General features: G+C 34.7%; 1 protein-coding gene across 1 annotated transcript in view; it reads right to left on the minus strand.

The window, feature by feature from the left end:
- The window catches only part of Dcc (DCC netrin 1 receptor), a 1,060,049-nt gene that overhangs the window by 170,757 nt on the left and 871,090 nt on the right, over positions 1-18,202 (minus strand). Inside the window, exon 14 of the mRNA XM_076836991.2 lies at positions 16,816-16,926. Within this exon, the coding sequence (XP_076693106.2) occupies positions 16,816-16,926 (111 nt within the window). The remainder of the gene's footprint in view (positions 1-16,815; positions 16,927-18,202) is intronic.

Raw genomic sequence — 18,202 nt, forward strand, 5'->3', positions numbered from 1 at the left:
TGGATATCCTAAAACTCACTAGAACCTGGTTCTTTCATGATGCATTTGATTAACCACCTTACATTCAACAGTTTCCAGATCTTTAGTAATTCAACTACAGACCTAACTCTGAATTGGGTTGTGTGGGAGTCTTAGTCTTTGTCAAATCATGTATTAAATAAATTCTCAGGCTTATCCTCTTCCAAGTGTATTCAAACCTCAATTCTCAAAACCACATACATATTAGTTTAGTTTGCTCTAGAACAAACAAAAACGCCACTATAAAAAAATACAGTATTAAGATACTTCCTAGAAAACCAGGAATTTATTTTTAATTTCTAACCTAAGGTAAAGGGGATGCATTCATATATTTAAGAAAAAAAATATAACACAGAGCCATGAATATGTCTTGCCATCATTTATCTATGATCTCTTTTTGACACTCAGAATGGAAATCAATGGAGAATCAAACTGCATGTGTTGTATGCATTTCACACAAATATCCATCTACGAACATCTACGTGATCACTCTGCACTTAATAAAGATTGAGCATCTACTATGTAGCAGAAACTGTGCAAAGTACTGAGGACTTCAAGATGAGCATGGTCTTTGCCACTAGTCTACTGAGAAGTGTGATGGCTGTTATGACGACATGTTCCAAAAGGACTATGATAATTTAGATGAAAGATATCTGAATGAAACTCAGATAAAGAAAAAGCTTCTAGAAATAAAACATCATTGAGTTTTAAAGGAAAAGTAGGTTTGAAATATATGAGAAAAGACATGGAGACTCTGGCAGAATGCACAAGGAATCCAAAAACTTGAGACTGAACGCAGCCGAGGAAGGGCACCTAGGTGGTACTGCAGACAGGCAGACGTGAGGAAGCAGCAGACTTGATGCTGTGACATGGCCAGATGGAGAACAGTTTGAGCAGTGAAAAGACATCAGCAGATCTGGCTATGACAAGTCAGGTGGAACAGTATGGAGTCTAGAGAGCAGGGGAGAAAACCAGTACCAAGAAAATAGGCACAAAGGTAGTTTCAGGTGACAAGTGATGGCAGCCTGATAGGAGGCACAGTGGTGGGCTTGGGGCAGAAAGGATGGATTCCATACCCAGGAATGAGGCAGAATCACAGACCTCGGGGATTGCATGGGTACTGGCAAGTGTGAACTGGAGAAGGAGAAGGGCAAGGTGGCTTCCGGCTTGGGTGGCCTGTGGATCCCGTAACTATCCCAAAGTGGAAAACACAGTCAGTGAAAGAGAAAGTGCACCTGAGAGATCAGCTCCCGGCTTCCAATTGTATGAGAGGTTTTAGGTCCAAGCCCTACATCTCCATTGTATTTGAAAATACCGAAAGAACGAAGCAATGACAAAATTCTTTACAACCCCTGATGGCCTTTCTATATTTTAATTACATGAGAAGGAGTCACTTGATCCTCATTGGCCTTCCAAATCCATCACTGGAACCAACAATTATTAACTTGTTCGATGTAAGAGGAAAAAACAAAACAAAACAACAACAGCATTTTGCATTTTAACAAAGCTGCTGGCCATAGCCTCAACCTCCTTTAATGAAAAATCTGCCATCTAAGTGGTCAACTTGTTTTTTGTATTTATTTTTCAAATATATCGAGTTTCTGCCTTCTATGTTCTGTTATACTGATTTAATTATGTATTCCTCTGCCAGAGAGTACTACATTGATTTTCTATCAGGCTTTATAGAAAATGTTAATGACACTTTTTAAAAAATTTCTTGGAATTCTTCTACATTATTCTTTCTTACGAAGTCGCCTCTGATTGAAATTATATTCAACTAACCATTACTTTTAGAAGAACTCACATTGACATGATGTTCACATTTACCATCCAGCAACAAACATAGGTATCTATAAATTCACAATTTATTTCATATTTTTAAAATAAAATGTAATGTTTTTCTTCATATACATTTGTTTATATCTTATTCAATTTGGTCTCAGCTGTTATATTTTATATTGCCTATAAATGCAGTTCTTTTTAGTGATTAAAATATTATTACCATAAAAAGCAACACTTTTGTTTATGTATCTTGAAGATTATGACATTATTAAATTTTCTAATAAGTTCTAATAGTTTTGTAGTTCTTGGAATTTCTGCCTATGCTACCATACCATGTGTAAAATAATATTTCTTTGCTTTTATAATACAATACTATGATTTATTTGTTTCTTTTTTTTTTAACCAAAACTACTATGCTCTTATGAATAACAGAAATGGCAGGAATCTTCTCAGGCCTGTTTGAATCCAAAATAAAATGTATTTAGTATTTCACTATTTAACATAATAATTGCTCTTAATTTCTTGAAAAAAAACTGTAACATTTTGAAAACTCATTTATATTCCTATATAAATATGAATTTTTTTAAAAAAATTGATGATGACTAATTTTGCAACATGCCCTCTTACATCTATTGATAGAATTATGAGACATCCTTCACAATTATTCCTTAATTAGATGATGAACTTTTAAGATGTACTAAATACATGCCCTCATTTGTATCAGAAATGAAAACATCTGTTCCCTGTATGGTCATGAACAAGGAGAAGCTTCATGAGTCCAACAGTAAAAGTGTTTTCTTTCATACTGTTCTCAGACTCTGAGTATTTTATATAGCTCTCAGAGAGAACTGCAGTCAAAGTGTGAGATCTAATTTGTCAAAACCAGCAACAAAAACAGAACTGCTAAGTGCCCTGTTGCCACTCTCAGTCAATTCTTAGAAGAAATCACTAAGCTGGCTCTACACTTGCTATTCCTCAGGGTTGAGGTAAAGTCACTTCCCCAACATCACACAGTGAGTAGATCTGTATTCAAGTCTAGTCATTAGGACATCAGAACACACACACACACACACACACACACACACACACTTGTGTGTGTGTGTGTGTATATATATATATATATATATATATATATATATATATATCTGTTTTTAATTACATAAGAAGTGATAAGTTCACCCAAGCAAGTCATAGGGACATTCCATGAGCAAATAGAAAGTTTCCTGTGGCCAACGAAAGTACTTGAAATTTTGAACATTTGTACAAATCTGTACCATCCTTTGTTCATTATAGTTCAGAGATTCTAAACACCATTTGCCCTAGAATTGAAGCAGATTTAAAATTGCTTCTAAAAATTAGTTGGGCATTGCCTCCTATTTTCCTTGTATAAATTGAAATCCATTGAATCATACTAAGGGGCTGAGTTCTTCAAATGTATGACGGCATAGTTTCTATACCATTATTCCCCACGCTTGTCAAGGAGCAGCCCATATTGTCACAAATGGCTCTTATCAAAGGTCTACAAGAAAAACAAAAATTTCTTTCAAGACATGGTGTTTGCACACCAAGTCCCATATTGACATCAAGCTAAGTTGACAGAAGAAAATATTATTTTGGTGACTGGTGTAATCCCCACTCCCTTCCTAATTTTTTTTTTTAAAGAGAGAGAGAGAGTTTGTGTGTGTGTGTGTGTGTGTGTGTGTGTGTGTGTGAGAGAGAGAGAGAGAGAGAGAGAGAGAGAGAGAGAGAGAGAGAATTTTTTAATATTTATTTTTTAGTTATTGGCGGGCACAACATCTTTGTTTGTATGTGGTGCTGAGAATCGAACCCGGACCGCAGGCATGTCAGGCGAGCGCACCACCGCTTGAGCCACATCCCCAGCCCCCTAATTCTGAATTTTTACTTCGATTTATTTTGTGGGTTTGTCTTTGGCTTTCACATAGAATTTTACCAAAATTATACCAACAAATAAAACTTCTATATTTGTTAAAAATAACAGTCCATTTTATAAAACACCCAGTATTTTTAATCTAACAGGTAAAACAGTAAACCAGGCTGCCTATATACTGGGCTCTAAAATTCTATTCCAGATTTAATATGATTTTTTTCTTGGACCAGTCTGTTACTTGCAAGTATGTTTTTACAATTCCAAACATATTGACTATCATATTACTACTGATTGCTAGTTTAATTATATTGCAATCAATAGATATGTTTACTGTGATTCAAGAACTTTAAAACCCATTTCTTTATAATGAAGCATAAAATATCCCTTGGATGCTTGAGAAAAACTTGATGATTTAATTGTGTGTATATAAATGTCAGATTAATCTTCTGTATCCTTTAATTTTTTTCCCCAACTCTGAGAGAGGAGTATTAAAATTTATGAATATGACACTAGAATTTTCATATTACTTGCAACTTATGAAAATATAGAAATTAAAGAGTTAAACAGGCTAGTAATTTAAATGGCACCACAAGAAATAACTAAATAAAACCAAAGGTTTGGATAATCCAGGACATTCTAGAGGACAGAAATTCAGACCTTCCAATAAGTTAGAGTAGGATAAAGTGATTGTGGGAGATTAAGAGATTTAAGAGCTATAAAAACTACATGCAATGTGTTGTCCTGGATTGCATTCCAGTTTGTAAAAATGATTTGTTAAGTATAATTTTGGGGTACCTGAGGAAATTCTATTATGATCAGAATATTAGGTAAGTTCATGATCAGCAAAAAGAAAAACAATTAAAAACTAAGTTTGAAAAATAGCATGTTGCATATATTATTTCAAATAAACATATTTATCGATTTATTGAATATGTTTCATGTATGTATGAACATATTTATAGGTGTGTATAAAGACAAACTTAGAGGATATGAATTTTAGGTATAAAGAATGATAATCTGATAACATCTGGCAGTGAGACTTTGGTCTGTATTTTTTAATGGCTAAGGTGTATATTTTCTGCTTCTGAAATGATCAGAGAACTCAGATGTTACAGTGAGCTAGCTGGCTTATCTATAAATAACTGTCAAAGTTTTCTTAAATAGTATAAATGTGTATAATAAAAGCCCTATGTTTATAATTGCCACATATTTCTACAATGTATATATTGCTGTAACATAGTACCTTTATCATTGTGTTATGATCCTCTATCCTTAAAGATGTTTTTTGGTCTTAAGAAAATTACTAATGAAAAGTTTAGCTGGGAGTGGTGGGGCACTCCTGTGATCCCAGTGGCTCAGAAGGCTGAGGCAGAAGGATAACAAGTTCAAAGCCAGACACAGCCACTTATCAAGATCCTATCTCAAAATAAAAAATAAACTTTGGATTAGGCAGAGGGGAGTGAAGGGAAGGGAGGGGGTATGGAGATAGGAAAGATAGTAGAATGAAACAAACTTTATTGCCTTATGTAAAAGTATACTACACCACTGGTGTGATCTTGCATCATACACAACCAGAAGAAAGAGAAGTTATACTCCATTTAGATGTGATGGTTCAAAGTGCATTCTACTGCCATGTATAACTAATTAGAACAATAACAACAGCAAAAGTCTGGGGATGTGGTTCAGTGGTTAAGCTCCCCTGGATTCAGTCCCCAGTACCAGAGACAAAAACAAAAACTACAATACAAAACAACAACAAAAAAACCCTACATTTCCTTTTTTGGGGGGATGTTTGATATTTTCTCCTTATCTTTATGTTCAACTTTCCCATCTAGTAATATTTTTAAGTGTGCCAATTGTAAATACAATGGATCTGTATGCCTTTAAAATCCCAAACAATAATCTGTATTTAAACTAGTAAGGTTAATCCATTTAATGGTCTTATCATACATAAGGGGATTTTTTTCCACCATTTTATTATTTAATTTTAATTTTTTTTTAGTTACAAATTGTTGATTTTTTTTGGATGATGTCATTTGAACAGGCTGAAAGTTCTCCTTCCCCACATTGCTTTTTTTTTTTTCTTCTCTCCTGATGACACGCTCTGCACTATATCCTGCAGATTGTTAATGATTTCAACTCTCCCTTCTCATTTTAAAATCTAAAGTGAACTATATTTCTACTTTTCTCAAGAACAGCACAAAACCCTCAAATCTCTCTGGTCTTCTTACCAACTCATATGCATCCATCCTTTTTACCCTTCCAAATATTATTTTTTTATATTTTATTTTTTTGATGTGCTTATAGGGGACATTATTTTGTTTATCATTTTCTATTCTTTATCCCTGTCTCCCTTCCTCCATCCCTCCCTCTTCCTTTCCTTTATTTCTATTTTCTTTTTCTTTCTTTCTTTTTTTTGTACAAGGATAAAACCCAAAGGCACTTAGCTTTTTTAATTTTTAATTTTGAGACAGGATCTCACTAGGTTGCTTAGGGCCTCACCAAATTGCTAAGACTGGCTTTGAATTTTTGATCCTCCTGCCTCAGCCTCAGAAGCTGCTGGGACTATAGGCATGCACTACTGTGCCCGGCTGTTTATGTTTTCTTTAATATTCAGTCTGTTTTCTTCTTCTCCTTCTCCTTCTTCTTTTTTAAGTATTTACATTCTTTACCAAAACATAGTTATGTTAAACACTTATTATTTTTTAAAATATAAAATGTGTTTCTGTGTCTCTTTTTCCTTGAATAATTATTTTAGTTGAATGTAAAATTCTAGGGTGATTTTAATTTTTTTTTTCTGTACTTTGAAACTATTTTATTGTTCTCTGGTATAATTGTTGCTAGTAAGTTTTCATCATTTTAATTGTGTGCTGAATAAGTAATACTGTGTCAGGGTCACTTTAAAATGTTTTCTTTTCCTTGTCTTTATTTTTGGTAGTACCCAGTATCAAAGGTAGAACACTGCTCTTGAATCTAACAATTCAAATTTCATCAATTTTGAAGAATTCTCACTGTTTATCTCCTCAGAAACACTCTCTCCTCAGTTCTCTGCTTTCTTTTGGAATTATGAATAATGCATATTAAATATTTTCATGTTATGCCTTTGTTTTCTATTATCTCCTTTCCCCACATTCCTGTGTCATTCTTTGCTGTGATCTGCACCATTTCTTTAGACCTATCTTTGTGTTTATTATGTCTTGTCTTCAACTGTTTAATGTGCTATAAAACACACTGAGTACTTTTTATTTTAATGACATAAATCAATGGCTATAATTTTTCATGTTCATATTTTTATTTTGTTCTAAGCTTTCAAGGGATTCATTCTCAAATTAATCTTGTCCTGTTGGATTGTTTTTGGTAAACTATCTTATTTACATATTTTGTACTGTTGAAGTGCTATATATTTTTTTTAAATTTTATTAGTTGCTCAAAAACATTACAATGATCTTGACATATCATACATTTGATTCAAATAGGGTGTATAATCTTATTTTTCTATGTGTACAGATTGCAGGATCACATTGGTTATATAGCCACGTTTATACGTAGGGCCATACTAGTGTCTATTGTATTGTGCTGCCCTTCCTATCCCCCCCTCCCCTCCCCTCCCTTCCCATCATTTCTTTCTACCCAATCTACTGTGACATGTTTTTTACTCTCTCTCTTTTTTCTTCCCCCTCACACCATCTTATATGCAATTTTGCATAACAACGAGGAGAATTGCACCATCTTCTGTGCAATTCCCCTTCTCTCTCCCATTCCCACGCACCTCTCGTCCCTATTTAATGGTAATCTTCTTCTCTTGCTCTTCTTCCCTGCTCTGTTTTGAGTTGCCCCCCTTATATCAAAGAAGACATTCTGCATTTGTTTTTTAGGGATTGGCTAGCTTCACTTAGCATAATCTGCTCTAATGCCATCCATTTCCCTGCAAATGCCATGATTTTGTTACTTTTTAGTGCTGAGTAATATTCCATTGTGCATAAATGCCACATTTTTTTTATCCATTCATCTATTGAAGGGCATGTGAGTTGGTTCCACAGTCTAGCTATTGTGAATTGTGCTGCTATGAACATTGATGTAGCTGTGTGTCCCTGTTGTATGCTCTTTTTAGGTCTTTTGGGTAAAGTCCAAGAAGGGGAATAGCAGGGTCAAATGGTGGTTCCATTCCCAGCTTTCCAAGGAATCTCCATACTGCTTTCCAAATTGGCTGAACCAATTTGCAGTCCCACCAGCAATGTACAAGTGTACCCTTCTCCCCACATCCTCGCCAGCACTTGTTATTATTTGACTTCATAATGGCTGCCATTCTTACTGGAGAGAGATGGTACTTAGAGTGGTTTTAATTTGCATTTCTCTGATTGCTAAAACCCTGAAGAGAGAAATAGAAAACCTTAGAAGGTAGAAAGATATACCTTGTTCATGGATAGGCAGAACTAACATCATCAAAATGGTAATATTACCAAAAGTACTCTATACGTTTAATGCAATGCCAATCAAAATCCCAATGGCATTCCTCACAGAAATAGAAAAAGCAATCATGAAATTCATCTGGAAAAATAAAAGACCCCGAATAGCAAAAGCAATTCTAAACAGGAAGAGTGAAACTGGTGGTATAGCGATATCAGATTTTAAACTATACTACAGAGCAATAGTAACAAAAACAGCATGGTACTGGTACCAAAACAGGCATGTAGACCAATAGTACAGAATAGAGGACACAGAGACCAATCTACAAAATTACAACTACCTTATATTAGACAAAGGTGCCAAAAGCATGCAATGGAGAAAGGATAGCATCTTCAACAAATGGTGCTGGGAGAACTGGAAATCCATATGCAACAAAATGAAATTGAATCCCTTTCTCTCACCTTGCACAAAAGTTAACTCAAAATGGATCAAGGAGCTAGGAATCAAACCAGAAACTCTGCGTCTAATAGAAGAAAAAGTTGGCCCTAATCTCCATCTCGTGGGGTCGGGCTCCAAATTCCTTACTAAAATCAAGAATCAACAAATGGGACGTATTCAAACTAAAATTTTTTTTCTCAGCAGGAGAAACAATAAGACAGGTAAATAGGGAGCCTACATCCTGGGAACAAATATTTACCCCTCACACTTCAGATAGAGCTCTAATCTCCAGAGTATACAAAGAACTCAAAAAATTAAACAACAAGAAAATAAATAACCCAATCAATAAATGGGTCAAGGATCTGAACAGACACCTCTCAGAGGAGGCTATACAAAAATGAAGTGCTACATTTTTGACACTTGATACTTCATCACTTGCATCTTTATTACATAGTATCATCAATATCACCTAATCATCCATTTCATTTTTGTATGCATGTATTTATGTATGCATTTTTATTATTCATTAGTAGTTTATTAATCTGAAATATTCTTTGCCTATTTTCACTTTCCTAATAATGTTTTCTCTTTGTCTTAAAATTATATTGATGGGCTGGAGTTGTGGCTATGTGGGAGAGCAATTGCCTAGTATGTCTGAGGTACTGGGTTCTATTCTCAGCACCACATATAAGTAAATGAATAAAATAAAGGCCCATGAACAACTAAAAATGTACAAAAAATTATACTGGTAATTTTGTTTTGAACAAGACCTAAAAGTCTCTTTTAAAAATAGGTAAATTCAGTTTTGTTCAATTTTATAATTTCTCTCATTTAGGTGCATTTTAGTTTTTCCTTTCCAGTCGTTTTTATTTACTGCATTTTGCTATACAGAGTTGTGTTTTTTAAAATTTTTTCCAATGATTTAGAAAATATTTATTTGGAAGTTTTTTTAAAAGTAATACTTAATGTCCAAAGTATATGTATGAAGATATGAATTGGTGTGAATATACTATGTTTACAACCAGAGATATGAAAAATTGTGCTCTATACATGTGTTAAGAATTGTAATGCATTGGGCTATCATATAATATATATATATATTTATATATATATATAAACAAATATAAATATATAAATAAATATATATATAAATAAAAAATTTACATTAAAAAAAAGGAATCAGTTATGCCACTCAGGCATTGTTATAATTTTGAAATGGATTTTTCCTATTAGATTACATATTCTATTTATCTTGAAGTGTTAATTGCAAAGATACATTGATTAAACATATAGATTTTATATTATTAAAAAAGTAATACTTAATGAAATTTGCAATTTCAATATGTTTATTTTTCATCAAATCAGAAAATTGAGGTTTTTATTTATTTATTTATTTTAGGTATCAACTAGGTAAATACCAGTATAATAGAATATGCTGATTATCTTTGATTTTTGTTCAACTTCCTTTAAATATTCAGAATATGTGGAATTCCAGATATTTAAGCCTCTTTATTTCTTCTCTTTTTTTGACCTATTTTTCTGTTTCATGTCTAGGATTTCTTCTTTTATACCTTTGGCTTCAAAATGCTGCTAATATAAAAGTAAAATAAATTACAAACCCGCCCGTTTACCTTACGTTATGCAAACATTTGGTACAAGCGTATTTATCTTTGCCAATGACTTGAACAACCTTAAATTGCTGTTTTGTAGGTAACTGCACTAGTTTCTCTATTGCTGCTACATTTAGTAGCTGAAATTACCATAAATCTAGAGCGTAAGACTACACACATTTATTATTTTACTTTTCTAGAGGTAAGAAGTTCTGCCACAGGGAGCTGAAATGCAGGCGTCATCCACGTTGCACTCCTTATTGGAGCTCTAGGGAACTTTCCTTGTCTTTTCAAGTTTCTACAAGCTGCCCCCCCACAACACCCCAACTTGTCTTTGTTGTCATGTTTCTTTCTGACACCAGTACCTTCTGCCTTCCTCATCTCAGGACACTTGTGATTACACTGGGTCTGTCTAAACCATCCAGGATAATCTCCCCATCTAGAGACCCATAACTCAGTTGCATCTCCAAAGTCTCTTTTGCCAGGTAAGGTAACACGTTCAGAGGGGGACGTGTTCTGAGATTAGCATTTGAACGTGGAGAGCAAGTTATTTCACTATATAACTCTTATGTACTTTAGTCCTTTGGTTTTCTTTTTTTCTTTCAATTATTAGTCCAAAATTTATATTCTTCTGAATTCTCACTCTTCTGCTTAAAATTATTCATTTTTTGGAGATTATTTTTAAGTAAATATGGAAGTTTTGATATGCAGTATTCCTTCTTTCTGGGTGGTCTCATCAACTTAGATTTTATCATTATTCTAAAAATAAGCTTCCATGTGTGCTTCTCAGATCCCTGTTCTGAGTAGCATGCTTTGTGCCAGGAGTGCTTTGTGCTTCACTTCTCCAGGGAGATGCATGTGGAGTGACCCCATCTCCATATTATTGGGTCAGGATAGCCCAGCTAGTTACCTTTCTCCCTGGGGCAGGACACTAGAGCTGCTCCTACCTTCACAAGTGTTTGCTATGTCATTGTTGCACTTTCAGAAGTCTTTGCATACAGAACTTGCTAGCCAAGCTACTCCAGTTTAGGGTAGAGGTTTAATTTTAAATCACTTTGTTATTGATGGTGTGTAACCAATTTCCACCTCTTCACTTAATAATGAAAAACAAGCAATACAAACACATCCCCAGGCTCAATTTCCTAGAGGATACCTTTATTGAACTTTATCACAAATTCTCTTATTTCCTTATGCAAGAATTTTATATTAGACCTTGGGGAAATCTAATGATCTTGTATTTTTTTTTTTAAGCTGAAATTTTGAGGCACAAAATAAGTACTTTAAAACTTCACAGCTGTCAGTAATAGCAATGCACTTTCCAGGGAACCTTGAGCAAACAGTTTAGTTTGGTTTTATAATTACTTTAACAAAACATGCCAATTCAAAGGGCCATCCATAAGGAATTGGTGTATTTCTCCATGTTACTGTTTATTTTTGCATGCTTACACCAAGCAGAGAAGGCAAATGGAACAACTAAAGTCAAAGAAGGGGCAAGGTGGGGTGCCTTTAGCATCTGTAAATAGTGCTACTTTGTTTGGGTGGCTTTCAGGATTCAGAGTTACAGAAATATGAGTAGACACACTCAGAGGTCAGCAGGGAGAGCTATTCTTGCAGTTTTCCTCAATAGAGATTTCTTCTTCAGCAAAACAATGTCTGAGCATCACCACCCCACCACCACAATTTCACATTGATTTCAAAACGAATTCATCCTCCTTATCCATTAAAGGAAATCAAAGCAATTCTATGTGGAAGTTCCTGATTTTGAAACCATTAGAATTCAAAGCTTCCAAACATTAGCTATGAATACTTTGGTGGAGAAAATTTATATGCTATTCAATATTTAGATATTTATATGAATAAGTTAAAATTAAATGAATAATTAAATGATTTTTAACAAAGTGTCTCTCTTTCTCACACACATGCACACATACACACATATACATACACATACTCAGTCTGAATATTCTTTTGGAGCTTAGAATGACTACTACTGTGATTGTCCATTAACCCATAGGTTAATTCCTATCATGTTTTGAAAAACATTTTAAAATTAAAAAAGGAAATTAAAACTTTTTGTGGTGCTGAGAATTGAACCCAGGTTCTTTCTCAGGCTGCGTAAGCACTCTCCCACTGAGCTACATGCCCAGATCAAGAGTTTTACTTTTTGATATTTGAATTTCAAAGAAAACCAGAAGAAAGGAAGGGCATCAAAGTCATTTTAGGAAAGTATCTTCGTGGAATGCAGTCATCAGTCAATAAATTGAGAAGGCTTTGGGACCAGTGCTACTAATTTCTTGTAGCAAGTGAAACCCTGCTTTACAAAGCAAGTCAAACAATTACATTCCTCACTTTCATAGTTAAATGTTTTGAAAGGGCTGTTAATTTCCATTATGTTTGAGCAGGAACAATCTCAAATCTTCATCTCTAATGGTATCATTTGCAAGAAGCATCAACTCCACTAGCTTCCTGTTTTTATTTACCCTTTATCTTCAGATTGCTAATGTGTATGTGGGAATTGTCTTAGCAATTTTCATCCAAGTGAAGATAATGAAGAGAGGCATATTTGAAATGTGTTGAGATAATCAGCGGGTAAAGGAGTAACAATTGGATAAGGAAGGATGCATTCAATACCAGTAGTGGCAGAAAGAATATTGCTAAAGGCATTTGTTTCAAAGAATGTCTGTCTGCTGTCAGACACTCCTCCATGCCACCCTCCTGGACAGAATGCTCAAGTACTACTTGTTCCTACCAAGTCTGTTTCTGTCACTGCAGCAAAGAGCTGTCTATGCTTCTCTAGAGCTCTTCTCATCAAGTCAGCATTCTTCAAGTTCTTAACTGGATTTCATGATAACTGCTTCAATATTCAAATAAGGAAAAAGGAGGAGTGTGGCATGTACAAGGGAGATGATCTTAAAGCAAGAGCATGGGAAAGTTCAAATAGATCCAAAGAACTGTTTATTACTACCGTACGCCCCAGTCCTACCAAGAGACTCTTGATTAAAGCAGGCGTATGAACTGCGTGATACAGAGAATGCACAGACATGAAAAAGCATGGCGTTAAGGGAAGTTGGGAGGGACCCTTTAAGAAGCTGTGGTTTTATATTTCGGTTCTACTTTAGACTGTGACGCAGAGTCAGGAGAAAGAGCGCATAACTCAAGGGCTGAGTCCCATTCATTCTGGATATTTTATAGGACCTTCAGCACCTCAGCTCCATTTATTTCCACTCCTTCCAGTAAGAGATACAGCTCTCCAGGTTTGGGTAAATGATATGACCTCATTCTTTAGGATCCCCCTTGCTTTGGATCACTGTCGCTATACACCAGGTCAGTTGTAAGGGATCAGCAGAGACTTTGCTTTCACACTGCACCGAACCCCAATTCACAGAGCTGAGTCAGCAGGACCAGCTTGAGTTGATCAAGTTAGTTAGATTTCCTTAGCTTAAGTTTCTCTTTTTTAATGTAAAACTATTAATAATAATATGCTTTGTGAGGGTCGATGAGAGGATGAAGCACAACTATATGAAACTCAGACATTATTTCTCAAGTGAGAAGAAAAATGAAGCACGTGTCTAGCTTGTATAAGACAGAGCACCTCTCATGCTTTTAGGTCTGATTTCATTGGTCTCCTTGCCACACCTCAAGTACCAGTGGGGCTCCAGACTCAGAGCATCTCTTCTTGCTGTTTCTTCGGGCCAGAAGACTCTTGACTGACCTATTAGCATGGCTGCTGCCCCATCACTGCCACTTTCTTAATGCCTGGGCTGTAATTTTTCTAATCAGAGAGAACTTCTCAATCTAGTAAATGAACACTACTCCCTAATCCTTTCTGTTGCTTCTACAAACTTTATTTTTCTTTAGATATATTTACCACGACCTATCTCTGTATCAATAAAATGTGTATCCCTTGAGAATAACAACTTTATTAATTTGATTTTCCCCTAGAACTTGAAATAATGCCTGACACTTAGATTTTCAACAAGAAATACTTTGAAGAAACAAAAGCCCTGATGAACATTCCCTACCCTGTTAGTGAAGGATGTGAACTTGGTGATGTGGGACTTTGGGTCAATTATGCAACCCAAGACAAGTTAACCTCTCTAAACCTCATGTTATTTTTCTGCAACTCCCATATTACCCATAGGGTTGTTCTGATTGGGTTGCTCATGTTTCCCTACTTCTAGTACATCTTTATGCCTCACAGTCATCTCTCCAAAATGCAATCTTAATTAAATTGCTATATTTAAAAAAAATAATGACTTGTGTAGTACAAACTAGTTATGCTTTCAAAGCATACTTAAGACAATGTTTAAAATCTTCAATTTGCTATTACCAGATTTAGAATCTGCCTGTCTTATAAACCTCATCATATGCCATTTTTCTGTTTCTGCCTTGATGATTTTTTTTGCAGTTTCCTAAGATCCATTATCTCTTTTGACTGTAAACTTGCGTTAATCTTATTCTGTGCTCCTCATCCTCAATTTCTAATGCACACTTTGCATAGCTAAATCTCACTGATGTTCAAGTCTTAGTTTTAATGCAAGTCTTCTATATGTCTGCTTGTTCACCTTCCTCTTATATTTATTTTTCTATATCTATCTGTTCATCCATCCATCCATCCATTCAGTTGTCTATCTAGATACCTATATAGCTATGCATCTATCCAACTGTCTGTCCATCTGCCTATCCATCAATCCATCGATCCATTCAATCTATGTTCAAGCATAAGATAGTATAAACATCCAACCAGTTTTAAACCATAACAATGGCAATTTCCTATGATTTTACTAAAATGTCTGTCTTTGATATACTCTAAGCTCCATGAGAGAAGGAAAATGTCTTTTCAATTTCTTACTGTATCCTTCAAGTTAAGCACATTGCCTGATAACTTTTCTATAAATATTCTTTGAATTAATATGATATCATATGGTAATGATTATTAGGACTGTGAATGTGAAGACAGAATCTATTGATTGTTTTACAGCCACCATAGTTTTTCTTTCATAAAACTAAATCTGTAATCATGAATGACAATGTGTTATTTAGAAAGAGAAGATAGGAAATACGGAGGAGAGTCCAAGAAGAAACGGAAAAACTTGAGAAAGGATAATGGAAGAAGTAGAATAAGAAAAAGAATGAGGAAGAAAGGGGAAGATAATAGTGAGGAAAAAAGAAGGGGCATAGAATCTTTTAAAAATTATTTGTGTGTGTATGTGTGTGTGTGTGTATGTGTCTGTCCCCCGAGGGATTAAACCCAGGAGCACTCTACTACTGAACTATATCCTCGGTCCTTATTTTTTATTTTGAGCCTGGGTCTCACTAAATTGACCAGGTTGACCTTGAACTTGTGATCCTCCTGCCTCAGCCTCCTGATTTTCCAGGGTTACAGGTATGTGCCACCACACCCCATGGGGCATAGAATCTCTATTTATTTATTTATTTTTGGTACCAGGGATTGAATTCAGGGGCACTGGACCACTGAGCCACATCCCCAGCCCTATTTTACATTTTATTTAGAGATAGGGTCTCACTGAGTTGCTTAACCCCTTGCCCTTGTTGAGGGTGGTTTCGAACTCCCTATCCTCCTGCCTCAGCCTCCCAAGCCTCTGGGATTACAGGCCTGCATCCCTGTGCCCAGGTGAGACATAGAATCTTTATTCTCCATATTTACTTGAACAATTTTAGGTCCATAAATTAAATAATAAGATAATTTCAGTATCTGGTATTTAGTCAGTCATCTTGTCACGATATTTCTAACATGTATATGTTTTTTTCAATCTAAATTTTTCTTGGTCCTGGTTTTAATCACCTAGACTTAAGTACACTGATCTTAACCTAATTCTCTTTCAAGCACCTCTTATTTGCATAAATTGTTACCTCAAATTCTAGGTAGTTTATTTACATTTTGTTACTTAGAATTGTTTCCATTTCTCCCTTTATTCATTTCTCTTAAATTTTACCTAGACATGATGTTTTTAATTTCAGGAGCAATTTCTCATCTACTAATTTTAAACCTTCTACTCATATTTTATTTATTGATATGCGAATTTTATATGAACTTTAATATCTCATTCATGAATGCCTCAAGACAACTCTCAATTAAGCAAATAAAGTTGTTTTTCCTTTCTGTCAAGAGGTCAATGTCAAATATGATGATATCATAAGCAAGTTAAAAAACACACCCTGACATTTTGCAGGCACATGATAAGAAAAAGGAAGACAAGGTAACTAATATAATTTTATTTACTGATTACTGTCAGAAAGCCGAGCAATTCTGAAGAAAATGGTTCTAGTCAATTACTTAAAGTAAAATAAATAGAAAATATCTCATTTCAGATTATACTAGGGGAAAAGTCATCTATTTTGAGGATTATAATTAATGCATATTAAATGCTACTCCTTCATGGCACTGTTGAAGATTCTATTCATAAATTTGTATTTTGCACTTTGTTTTGTTTGCATCTGAATAAATGTCCCCCAAGTTGTAGTTCATTACTTTTCTAAGGGAAAGCTGCATTGATCTTATTCTGCCCTCCTCATCTTCAATTTCTAATGCACACTTTTTCATACCTAATTCTCACTGATCTTCAAGTCTCAGTTTTAATGCAAGTCAGAGAACAACGAACACCAGGAGGATACCAAAATCAGAGCGTGAATGACTGGTGAAAGCCTTACCATCTAGGTCATTCTCTGGGGTCTCCGCTGTATGCCAGTTGGAAGGTGGTCCAGTGCCATTGACGGTCATGGCTGATACTTGGAAACTGTACTGACTTCCCTTCTCCAGGCCTATGAAAATATTTCCAACAACAACAACAAAAATAGTTATTGAGAAACAAGTATTTCTAGCTGGCTTTCCAAAGTTTTAGCAAAATTTAAAAAATAGTTGATACGGTTTACATTATTTGTGACTGTTGTGGTAATTACTGTTATTTTGACTAAAAGAGAAGAAGTATAACAGCAAGAAATCAAATTATTTTTCATATATTCTCATGTATTTTTTCCAGTTTATAAAAATGTATCATGAAAATAGCCTCAGGGCAGATGCAGAATATAAAATATGAATGATGAAGAAATAATCAAAAATAGCAAGAATCATTTTTCCTCACTGTTCAGAACAGCCATGCCTATAAATCAAGAATAGTCAATCTAAAACTGTATGTCTCCATCATTCATTCAAGGTCAGTGATTATGTTTTTTTTGGGGGTGCCAAGAGGGATGATTCCAAAGCCACTGCACTTCAGTAGAAAATACAAGAACGTTCATCTCTTGAAACCCTCTTCTGAGTAAACTTGGATTCATATCAGCATCCGTACTAAGGGGGAAGGAAGTCAATCTCTATGATAATTTGGACACATTATTTTACATATAATGATGGCATCAGGGCTTATTTTAGAGAATACAAGTAGACTAGAAAGATTCTGAAGACCATTAATCTGGAATGTGTAAATTTTTGATGTGATTTTTTGATCTTTCATCTTACTTAAATTTCAATGTAGCTTATTAACATGACAAATAATTGTAAAACTAATGATACTTGTTGCTATTATTGAATATCTCCTTCAAAACTCATGATGAAACTGAATTGCCATTCTAACAGTGTCGAGGACACCTCTGAGAGGTGATCAGTCCATGAACACTCTGCCATCATCGTGGATTAATTAGTGGTTGCAGGAGAGAGTTCTTGATAAAAAAGCTAAGTTTAGCCCAATAGGGATAATTTGGCCAGGTATAGGTGCCATGATCTAGGACTTCCCTCTCTCCAGAACCATGAGACAAACCACTAATTTATAAACTATCCAGTCATTATATTTCTGAAATAGTAGCAGAAAATGGATTAATCCACTTAGTGAAAGACCATGTGACATTCTTGAGACAATGAGAACTCAAGTTAAATCGTTAAGACCTTAAATCTCAAGGATTCAAACAACCTTAAAGATTAAAAATGAAGTTGGTTTTTGTTGTTTCCCCCGTTAATATGAAATAAGCAGAGATATTTGATATTTAGAAATGTATATGATTGAAATGAAGTATTTGGGAAATAATGACTACATCAAGACTAAAT

The sequence above is a fragment of the Callospermophilus lateralis genome, chromosome 17, assembly GCF_048772815.1.
Source record: "Callospermophilus lateralis isolate mCalLat2 chromosome 17, mCalLat2.hap1, whole genome shotgun sequence".
In the NCBI taxonomy this organism is placed as follows: domain Eukaryota; kingdom Metazoa; phylum Chordata; class Mammalia; order Rodentia; family Sciuridae; genus Callospermophilus; species Callospermophilus lateralis.